This window comes from Ammospiza caudacuta, chromosome 1 (genome assembly GCF_027887145.1).
Source record: "Ammospiza caudacuta isolate bAmmCau1 chromosome 1, bAmmCau1.pri, whole genome shotgun sequence".
Lineage (NCBI taxonomy): Eukaryota > Metazoa > Chordata > Aves > Passeriformes > Passerellidae > Ammospiza > Ammospiza caudacuta.
In genome coordinates, this window is record NC_080593.1 from 156724798 (window position 1) to 156736302 (window position 11505).

An 11505-nucleotide genomic window follows, 5' to 3' on the forward strand; every position below is an offset into this window, starting at 1 on the left:
ATTCTTAACATTTTCCTGACGATCTAACAATTTAAATTTTATTTAGCGGAAAAACCCAAATAAGGAAAATGCTTCAGCTCCTTCTGAGCAAAACATTTAAAATTTTGCTCAGAAACATTTTCCTGAGAGAATTTCCTGAGCTGGGAGCAGATGTCAGCCTGGGAAGGGCTCCAGAGTGGGGAGCAAAGCCTCAGGAGTGGGTCCTGGAGCCACCTCCCCATGGGGACAGCACAGGGTACCTGGGCCAGGTGCGTCCTGGAGCCATCACCCCCCAGGACAGCACGGGGTACCTGGGCCAGGTGCGCTTCCTGCCAGGTCCTGGCGTTGCCTTCCCCCACCCAAGACAGCACAGGGTACCTGGGCCAGGTGCCCTCCCCGCAGGGTCCCGGAGCCACCACCCCCTCAGGACAGGGTACCTGGGCCAGGTGCGCTCCCCGCAGCCGAGCCCCCTCCCGGTGAGTCACAGGGAGAAGCTCTCGGGAGCCGCTCAGCCGGTCTGGGGAGCGCCCACGCCGGCAGGAATGCGCTCCGGAGCAGGACAGACAGACAGGCAGGACTGGGGCACGCAGCCCCTCCTGCCACCGGGGCAGGCACCGAGCCATGAGCCATGCAGGACACGGGCACACCTGGGTGAGGGCAGCTTTCCGTGTGTCACCTGTGTCCCCCGGGGCAGGCACCGAGCCACGCGGGACACGGGCACACCTGGGTGTGAGCGGCTTTCCGTGTGTCACCTGTGTCCCCACGCACGGGGAGCCACCCATGACTCACACGTACATTGTCCTGTGTGTCCAGGCTCATGGGACAGTCACAGGAGAGTCACCTGCATGGAGAGTCACAGCAGGGACCTGCACAAGGTCACACAGTGACACACAGGGTCACACGGTCACACATAAGGTCACACTGTCACAGCAGGGACCTGCACAGGGTCACACCACAGCCACAGTCACACGCAGGGTCACACAGGACCCTGTTCCAGGTGCGTGGAATCACACAGGAGCCCACAGGGGCAGTCACACACACAGGGTCAGACACACACACACACAGAGTCACACACAGGGTCACACAGGACCCTGTTCCAGGTGCGTGGAATCACACAGGAGCCCACAGGGGCAGTCACACATAGCGAGGCACAGACACCTGTTGTTGAGGTTGACAGGACTTCTACTTTATGTTTACAGCTAATGATTGGAGAGAAGGTGATCCTCCAAAGCACAATGCTACTCCCCAATATTTTGCATACAGAAATTTAAGTTTTTGGTGTAATTACTCAAACAGCTGGGATGTGCTTTCCGAGGCTGACCACAACAATTGCCAAAGGGATAATGGCTCATTTGTGGAGACAGGGTTTGTCAGGACATTCCATCACACCCTGAAGGTGGCCCGTGTGGCGTGGGAACGCTCACTGTGACAGCACCTGCCGCTAAAGCAGGCATTAGAAGAGCTGGGGGGCTCCGTGGCCAGTCCAGGTCAGTTTTCCAGCTCTGCTCCCTTGTGCCAGCCCAGGGCAGGGCCACCCAGCACGGGGCAGGGCTCCCTGCCGTCCCCAGGGGCAGGGAAGGGCAGGATTTAAATCGGGCACCTGCGCCTCCGCTCACCTGGCTGGGAGCCGGCGGGAGGAGGAGGAGGAGGAGGAGGATCAGGATCAGGATCAGGATCAGGATCAGGATCAGGATCATCATCATCGGAGCCTGCCGGCCATCCAGCTGCTCTGGATTCACGGCCAGGAGGTAGGACAGAGGACAGAGCCCACCTGGGGTCACCGAGGCCACACAGGGGACCTGCACGGGGAGCGGGGACCTCGCCCCGGTCCCAAACTCCGGGCAGAGCTGCTGAAACTCCCGGGATCGGTGAGCGGGAGATCTCCGGGCAGAAACTGGTCCTTTTTGGGAAAGGACAAAGTGACCGAGTGGCACCAGGGCTGGCGGGAGCTGCTGCTCTGCGTGACGCGTTTTGTGTCGCCGGTGCTTCAGCAGAGCTGGGGTGCGGGAGGGAAACAGAGGGAGCTGCGGGACCAACCCGGGACTGCGGCTGGAACGGTGGAGATCGCTGGGATCCAGGGCTGGAGCAGTGGGAATCACTGGAGCAATGGGAATCACTGGGATCCGGGGCTGGGGCAATGGGAATCACTGGAGCAATGAGAATCACTGGGATCCGGGGCTGGGGCAATGGGAATCACTGGGATCCGGGGCTGGGGCAATGGGAATCACTGGAGCAATGGGAATCACTGGGATCCGGGGCTGGAGCAGTGGAAATCACTGGAGCAATGGGAATCACTGGGATCCGGGGCTGGAGCAGTGGGGCTTGGCCAGGAGCCTGGAGAGAAGGCAGTGGGCAGGAGCTGGGCTGTACTGGGGGCACTGGTGTGATTTCCCTCCTCAGTGGTGTACTGGGGGGCACTGGTGTGATTTCTGTCCCCAGGATGGGCTGTACTGGGAGCACTGGTGTGATTTCTGTCCCCAGCGCTGTACTGGGGGCACTGGTGTGATTTCTGTCCCCAGCGCTGTACTGGGGGCACTGGTGTGATTTCTGTCCCTGTGTCAGTGCTGTACTGGGGGCACTGGTGTGATTTCCCTCCCTGTGTCAATGCTGTACTGGGGGTACTGGTGTGATTTCTGTCCCCGGGGCAGTTATAGGCTGGGGACCCCTTGTTTTGGGGCCACCCCGGCTGGCCCCGGCTATAAACCGCTCCCACCGGAGCCTCCTGGCCGAGCCAGCCCCGGGAGCTGCGAGTGCAGCCCAGCCCCGGCCCCGGAGGCTGATTAGAGAGCTGCTAATGAGAGCTGCTAATGACAGGCTGCGGTTGGGAAACGGGCTGGCGGTGCCGGATGTTCACACGACAGCCGTGTCCTACAAAGGTGTCACTGGATCCAGGGGGAATCGCTGGGATCCAGGGCTGGAGCAGTGGGAATCACTGGGATCCAGGGTTCAGAGCAGTTGGAATCGCTGGAGCAGTGGGAATCACTGGATCCAGTGCTGGATCAGTGGGAATCAGTGGGATCCAGGGCTGGAGCAGTGGGAATCACTGGATCCAGGGCTGGAGCAGTGGGAATCACTGGAGCAGTGGGAATCACTGGATCCAGGGCTGGAGCAGTGGGAATCACTGGAGCAGTGGGAATCACTGGATCCAGGGCTGGAGCAGTGGGAGTCACTGGATCACTGACACCACGCTCCAGTGGGCAGTGCCACCCCGGCAGGCAGCACAGCCAGCCCATCACCTCCCTCTGCACCAGGGGGTGACATCGCTCTCCAGGACCCAGTGCTACTCTGGCAGGTGGCACAGCCAGCCCATCACCTCCCCTGCACCCTCGGAGCTGGGCAGGGATGGACAGGAGTGGGACAGAGCCAGGGGAGGGTCCCTGGACGTTGCAGTGTGATGTAATAGCCTGTCTCAGTATCCCGGTTCTTTCCCCAGGTGTGCCAATACCCTCTCCCTTCCCCTCCCTTGCCCCTGCTGAGTGCTGTCCGTCAATCTTGGCATTCCAGCAAGGGCGTCGTGTGATTGGCAGAGTTCAAAAGATGCCTCTCAGCCCTGGGGACATTGGGCCATCCAGGTGTCATTTGTCCCCTGAAACTTCTCCCTCCTTACCTGATTGGTAAATCGGTTCCTCTGCTTCAGGCGGGTCACTGTTTTCCACTGAGGCTTCCATGTCATCCATTGGAGCACGGAGGGCTTCCAAATGGTAGACTTCAGGAGGGGGAGATGGGCTTGAAATTAACTTGAGAACCATGCGTTTGATTAGCCCGAAAACAATGCTAACAACGACAATAACAATGACTAGAATAAACAATACTAAAATCGCAGTTTTCAGAACAGATCCCAACCAGCCCGAGTCCCCAGCCTTTGAACAGTCCTCTCAGCCAGCTGTCAGTTTCTCTCTTGATGTCATTCACCATGGTTTTCATCTTGTCTGTGGAGAGACAGATGTGGTCTTGTCCAAGGGCTTTGGCCAAGGTAGTCCATAGGTTGCTTTGGGCTGAGGGACTATCCAGGAGACCGCTGGTGGAATGATGGTGAGTAGGATGACCCGGACAGCAGGGGCTGGGCTGGGGCTGTGGGTGAATCTCAGCCCCACCGCGGTGCCTCCGCCCCAGCATCAATCCAGGATTCAATGGATCAAAGCAGTGACTCAGAGACATCCCCAGTGCTCAGCAAACAGCCAGGGACTGGAGCTGTGACTCTGATAACGTGTCATTAGTGTCACTCAGAGGAGTTTACGGGCCATGGGTGTTCCCCAGGAGATCCTCTGGGTTTCGATTCTGCTGCTTTTACGAGGCTGTGGCCTCATCGCTGCTGCACCATGCTGGAGATGCTGGGAGTGTGTTTACAGGGGACCAGGTGACAACGCGAGACATCCTGGGAGTGGGTGGCATCCCTGCCTGTGGCAGGGGCTGGGACCAGATGGGTTTTAAGGCCTCTTCCCACCCAGATTATCCTGGGATTCCATGATGCATCTGTGATTTCTTCATTAAATAACACAGCCTGGTTTTGTAGGACAGGAGGGTGACAGGACGGGGTTTCGGGATCTGTGATGGTGTTCACAGGGGTTCTTGGATGAGGGAAGAGATGAGGATCTGACTCCATGTTTCAGAAGGCTTGATTTATTATTTTATGATATATATTACATTAAAACTATACTAACGGAATAGAAGAAAGGACTTCTTCAGAAGGCTAGCTAAGAAGAGAATAGCAAAAAATTATAATCAAGGTTTGTGGCTCGGCTGTCTTTCTGAGCCAGCTGGGCTGTGATTGGTCATTAATTAGAAACATCTAACATGGGCCAATCAAAGATTTACCTGTTGCATTCCACATCAGCAGATAATCAATGTTTACATCTTGTTCCTGAGGCCTCACAGCTTCTCAGGAGGAAGAAATCCTAAAGAAAGTATTTTCCATAAAAGATGTCTGTGACAGGGGTCTCTACCTGCACAGTGGCCTTGGAAAAAGCAGAGACCCGGAGAACCCAGAGAGAGAGCCCAGAGCCAGGGGAAAGCTCTCCCTCAGCTCCTGCTGCTGCCCCCAGGTCTGAACAGCCTCTCATCCATCCCTAAGACCATTCCCGTGCCCTGTGGAGTGCCAGGGTGGTGTGGGATCACACAGCCCCCAGGAGCATCCACACACACACCCGGGCTGTGCCCTGTGTCCCACCATCCCCAGGACAGAGGCCAGACTGGGTTAAATAAAGCAGGTTTTTATTAAAGGGCCTTCAAAGGACACACCTTGGGCAGTGCCAGAGCCCAGCCGTGGCTACACCCCAGGTGGATGATGGGTCATGACTTTTCACTCTTTTATAAGTTTGGGTTCGTTTGCATATCGGGGCTAATTGTCCAATTACAGCTCCAATTACAGGTTATGCAGCCACATCCTCCCAGCTTGCTCTCCTCAATTCGCTTTTGTTTGCACTTTTTGGGCCTGAGGCTGTGAGGGTGTCCTTGGTTGTGCGGCTGGAAAAGGATTGTTGTGTGTGACTGAGCTGTGAGGAGTGTGGTCACAAGGGTTTTCTGTTGAAGGAAGAGACGAGGATTTGACTCTATGTTTCAGAAGGCTTGATTTATTATTTTATTTTATATATATTACATTAAAACTATGCTAAAAGAATAGAAGAAAAGGTTTCATCTCAGAAGGCTAGCTAAGCTAAGAATAGAATAGAATAGAATAGAATAGAATAGAATAGAATAGAATAGAATAGAATAGAATAGAAAGAATGGTAACAAAGGTTTGTGGCTCGGACACTGTGTTTAAGCCAGCTGGCTGTGATTTGCCTTAAATTCTTAACATCTACATGAGACCAGTCACAGATGCACCTGTTGCATTCCACAGCAGCAGATAATCATTGTTTACATTTTGTTCCCGAGGCCTCCCAGCTTCTCAGGAGGAAAAATCCTAAGGAAAGGATTTTCATAAAAAGATGTCTGGGACAGAGGAGAACTTGCTGACATTTATGCGGAGCTCAGAGTTACCAATGCAGTACAGAGTCTGGAGAATAGGAAAGTTAAAACTCCAGGAAAATATGAGAGTTAAAACTCAAGGCAAGGTCCTGAATCTGCTGGCACCAGCCCAAAGGGAAGCGGTGGTTGTGTCCCCCAGGAACAGGAGAGGAGAGGGGCTGAGGGCACAGGTGTGGGGCTCCGGGGGAGCAGGGGGTCCCTGGGGGGCTGCAGGGTGCCCCTGCTGCTGAGATGGTGATTCTCTGTGCGCTGTGTGTCTGTCGCCAACCCGTGCGCTGCCCTCAGAGGTCTCTGCCCACCCCAGCTGCACCCTGGGCTGCTCTGAGGGGGCAGCAAAGGCCCCGATGCCCCTCCCTGCTTCTCCTGGGCTCCCTCCAGGGAGGGGCTTCCCCCACCCTGAGCCCCCCCAGAGCCGCCTCAATAAACACTGCTGTGCTCCCCTGTTCCAATTTAGGGAGGGGGCAATGTGAATTTGGGGGTCCCAGAAAAGCCAGAGTGACCCCCACATCCCCCAAGGGTCTCTCTGGCCCTCCTGGGGACCCCAAAATCTCTCCCAAGCCCTTCCCCACCCTTGGGGAGCCCACAATAAATGCTGCTGGTCCCCAAATAGTCAGGGGTTCAGATTTGGGGAGGGGGACACAGGAAATTTGGGGATCCCCAGCAAAGTCAGAGGGACCCTCACATTTCCCAAGATCCCCTCTTGGCTGTGGGGACCCCACTGTGAAACCCACACAGGGATTTGTGACTTACCAGGGACTCTCTCTGTTCCTCCTGATTTATTAAAAAATATAGATACTGATCCAGTACCGATATCCAAAACCTCTCCCAGTTTAGAGTTAGAAAGTGTGTGTTTACTGTGGGATAGCTCCCAAATATACATTGCAATTTACAGGTGATTACAGAGCCCTTTTATCTGTACAAGTGTTAATTTACAGGTGATTAAAGAGTCCTTTTATCTGTACAAGTACTGAATACCCAAAATACAAATACACATTCATGACTTTGGTACCTCCCGTTCCCAGTATGGATATTGATCTATGGATTTTGATATCCAAAAACTCTCTGAAAGCTTATAGTTAGAAAGTGTTTGTTTATTGTGGGATAGCTCCCAAATACACACATCTCAATTTACAGGTGATTACAGAGCCCTTTTATCTATACAAGTACTGAATACCCAAAATACAAATACATATTCATGACCCATTCCCCGCTTCCTATGCTAATTAGTTCAAAAGGTATTAATCATGGTAATTAGTTCAAAAGCCATTAAGCATGCACAGTTTGTTCCTTGAAATGAGTCGGTAGTCCCTTTCATGGGGAGGGGTCCCGAAATGAGGAAATAAATTAAGTCTTCCTTGTTCTGACCTTTCTACCTTTTCAACGCAAATCTGACAAATGAACCCTTGGTAGAACTCCCATTCCCCATCTTCAACTGGTTTCAGAACAGGGGAGGCCACAATTATCTTATGTTCTAAAAGTTATTTATCAGTTTCTATATTCTTCATTATAAACCCAGCTAACCAAACATTGCATTGACAAACAATCAGTTATTAGTTAACTACTAACTCTTAACTTCATCAAGGCCTACCCATTTATTTTAATCAACTCCAATAAATCTTATCTTTAACTAAAATCTTAGCTCCTCTAAAATCTATAAATTACTTAAAGTTTATGTCTCACTCCCTCCCCAGACACGCCCAGCACGCCACAGGAGCAGGATTCCATGCCAGAGACAATGAGGAAGATGAGTGGATGCTCCAAAAACAACGAGCAGAGCAGCCCAGGTGAGCACAAGGAGATGGACGGGGACAGCGGCGGCAGCTTCATCGCCGGAGTCTTCATGCAGGCCAAGGGGAAGAAGCTGAGCATCCACGAGGCCATGGTGAGGGGCATGCTGAGCCCGGGCACGGCGCTGGTGCTGCTGGAGGCGCAGGCGGCCTCGGGCCTGCTCACGGACCCGGGCAGCGCCACGCGGCTCTCGGTGACAGAGGCGCTGGCTCGGGGCCTTGTGGGCCATGACTTCTATGAGAAGCTGCTGTCGGCTGAGGGAGCCGTGACCGGGTACACAGAGCCCTACACGGGACAAAAGATGTCCTTGTTCCAGGCCATGCAGAAGGGGCTGATCGTCAGGGACCACGGCATCCGCCTGCTGCAGGCCCAGATCGCCACCGGCGGCATCATCGACCCCACAAGCGGCCACCGTGTCCCCGTGGAGGTGGCCTACAAACGTGGCTACTTCGATGAAGAGATGAACCAGATCCTTTCCAACCCCGAGAATCAAACGAGGACTTGCTTTGACCCCAACACCCATGAGAACCTGACCTACCTGCAGCTGCTGCGCCGCTGCGTGCCCGACCCGGAGACGGGGCTGCTGATGCTGCAGCTGATGGACAAGGGCTCCGTGCTCTACCAGCTGAGCGAGGATGCCCGCAGAGCCCTGCAGGCCGCCCGCACCACGCTGGCTGTGGGGCTCTTCCAGGGCCAGAGCGTCACCGTCTGGGAGCTCCTCTTCTCCCGCTACGTCCCCGAGCACCAGAGAGAGAAGCTGCTCAGGAGATACAAGGCGGGGGCAGTGAGCATTGCACAGATGATCGAGGTCCTCACCGCCACCATCACGGCAGCAGAAAGGGACAGCGGGGCTCTGGGCTCACCCACCGCCAAGCCCAACAATGAGGCGAGGGCGTCACCCCCAGCTCAGGACACACAGGTCCAGGAGCAGCAGCTGAGGAAGTCCCTCAAGTCCATGACGGTCCGTGTTACTGCTGGGGAGTTCCGGGGGCAAAACGTGTCTGTGCTGGACCTGCTCTTCTCCAGATACGTCCCTCAGGACAAGCGTCAGGAGCTGCTGGAGCTGTACAGGGCAGGGATACTGAGCACGGAGCAGGTGGGTGCCGTGGTGACCACCATGGTGAACCGGACAGAGGCCGCGAACGCCGCGCGGGTGGTGAACACCAGGGGCATAAACAGGGCAGTGCCAGCGGCTGGGGAGGGTGGAAAGGATTGTTCAGAACACCTGGATGAGGCCCTGAGGTGCACCACCATCAGTGTGCCGGCTGGGGAGCTGCAGGGACAGCAGGTGTCCCTGTGGGACCTGATCTTCTCTGATTACATCCCCGAGGAGAAGAGGGAGGAGCTGCTGGACCTGTACCATGAGAGGTTATTAACTCTGGAGCAGATGACAACTGTTGTCAGCACTCTGATTAGGAAAAAAGAATCTGCAGGCAGGAAATTGCACATTACAGTCAAGAGTTCCAGCAAGGACCCCGTGACAGCAGCAGGAGAGGAGGGTGATGACAAACCTCCCAGAGAGGAAGCCTGGAAAACAACCCTGAAAACCACAATGGTCCACGTGGAGGCTCCAGAGTTCCAGGGCAGGCAGGTGTCCCTGTGGGACCTGCTGCACTCCCGCTACATCCCCCAGGAGAACAGGAGGGAGCTGCTGGAGCTCTACGAGGCAGGAGAGCTGAGCCTGGAGCAGGTGAGGACCGTTGTCACCACCATTGTCACCAGGACAGCAGCAGAAGAGAGAGCAGAGACAGCAGCACCTGTGGGTGGTCCCAGGGCAGAGCCGGTGGCCACAGAGGCTGAACCCACGGCCCTGGATGGGGATAGAACCTGGGAGGAGACCCTGAAGGCCACCAGAGCCGAGGTGTCAGTGGGGGAGTTCCAGGATGGACAGACTTCCTTGTGGGACCTGCTCTTCTCTGAGCACATCCCTGAGGAGAAGCGGCAGGAGCTGCTGGAGCTGTACCGTGGGGGGACACTGCCCTTGGAGCAGTTAATCCTTGTTGTCACCACTCTCATCAAGAAAAATGAATCTGCAGGCAGGAAATTCCAAATTTCAGTCAAGAGTTCCAGCAATGATCCTGTGACAGCAGCAGGACAGGAAAGTGACCACCATCCCAAAGAGGAAGCCTGGAAAACAACCCTAAAAACCACAATGGTCCACGTGGAGGCTCCAGAGTTCCAGGGCAGGCAGGTGTCCCTGTGGAACCTGCTGCACTCCCATTACATCCCCCAGGAGAACAGGAGGGAGCTGCTGGAGCTCTACGAGGCAGGAGAGCTGAGCCTGGAGCAGGTGAGGACCGTTGTCACCACCATTGTCACCAGGACAGCAGCAGAAGAGAGAGCAGAGACAGCAGCACCTGTGGGTGGTCCCAGGGCTGAGCCGGTGGCCACAGAGGCTGAACCCACGGCCCTGGATGGGGATGGGGCCTGGGAGGAGACCCTGAAGGCCACCAGAGCCGAGGTGGCAGTGGGGGAGTTCCAGGGCACACAGACCTCCCTGTGGGACCTGCTCTTCTCTGAGCACATCCCCGAGGAGAAGCGTCAGGAGCTTCTGGAGCTGTACCGTGGTGGGACCCTCCCCATCCAGGAGCTGCTCAGCACCACCAGCAGCCTGGCCAGCCAGAGCCTGGAGCAGCACCTCAGGGCCCTCCCCGCGCACACCATGGACCTGCTGCGCTCCGAGGGCTCCTATATCACCTGTGACCCGGCCCAGGAGCGCCGGGTGTCCGTGTGGGAGCTGCTCTCCTCCAAGCAGGTGTCCGAGTACAAACGGGAGGCGTGTCTGGACACCTACCCCTCGGGAGGGCTGATGGTGAACAGGATCACCATCACCACCACCATCACCACCGGGCCCCGGCTGGAGCAGAGCCAGCCCCGGCACCACTGACCGAGATCCCAGCACAGCAGGGTCCTGGGCACCCATGGGACTTCGTTCCTTGGGTCCCTCCATGTGTCCCACCACTGACCCAGCCACAGCACAGCAGGGTCCTGGGCACTCGTGGGACTTTGTTCCTTGTGTCCCTCCGTGTGTCCCACCACTGACCTGGCCCCAGCACAGGAGCGTCCTGGGATCCGGTGGGACTTTGTTCCTTGGGTCCCTCCATGTGTCCCACCACTGAACGTGATCCCGGCACAGCAGGGTCCTGGGCACCCATGGGACTTTGTTCCTCAGACTCCTCTGTGTGTCCCACCACTGACCCAGCCCCGGCGCAGCAGGGTCCTGAGATCCAGTGGGACTTTGCTCCTCATGTCCCTCCATGTGTCCCACCACTGACCGTGATCCTGGCACAGCAGGGTCCTGGGTACTCGTGGGGCTTTGCTCCTCGGATCCCTCCGTGTATCTCTGTGGTGACAAACCCATGTGTGGGGCGGGGTGGGGCTCGGAAAAACTCCTGCTGTCTCACCTGGCTGTGCTGGATGTGGGATGTGCTGGATGTGGGGCTGGGATAAACTCCTGTTGTCCCACCCCTGGATGTGCTGATGTGGGATGTGCTGATGTGGAGCTCGGATAAACTCCTGCTGTTTCATCTCTGGCTGTGCTGAGATTTCTTTTGCCCGGCAGAGCTTTCCCAGAGGGGATTGGGGGGTGTCCGGGAGCCTTGGGACTGTGACCCCCGTGTCACTGCCCCGAGGGTGGCGCAGATGGTGGCACTGCAGCCTCCATGTCACTGCCCCGAGGGTGACACTGCAGCCCCCCTGTCACTGACCCGAGGGTGGCACTGTGGTCCCCATGTCACTGCCCCGAGGGTGGCACTGCGGCCCTCGTGTCAC

General features: G+C 56.3%; 1 protein-coding gene across 1 annotated transcript in view; it reads left to right on the plus strand.

Annotated features, from left to right (window-relative positions):
* Positions 1–10621, plus strand: part of EPPK1 (epiplakin 1) — a 28983-nt gene extending 18362 nt beyond the window's left edge. The window contains exons 2-6 of the mRNA XM_058814974.1: positions 130–315; positions 382–455; positions 1725–1980; positions 7638–10293; positions 10354–10621. Of these exons, the coding sequence (XP_058670957.1) occupies positions 130–315; positions 382–455; positions 1725–1980; positions 7638–10293; positions 10354–10621 (3440 nt within the window). The remainder of the gene's footprint in view (positions 1–129; positions 316–381; positions 456–1724; positions 1981–7637; positions 10294–10353) is intronic.
* The last annotated feature ends 884 nt before the right edge of the window (positions 10622–11505 follow it).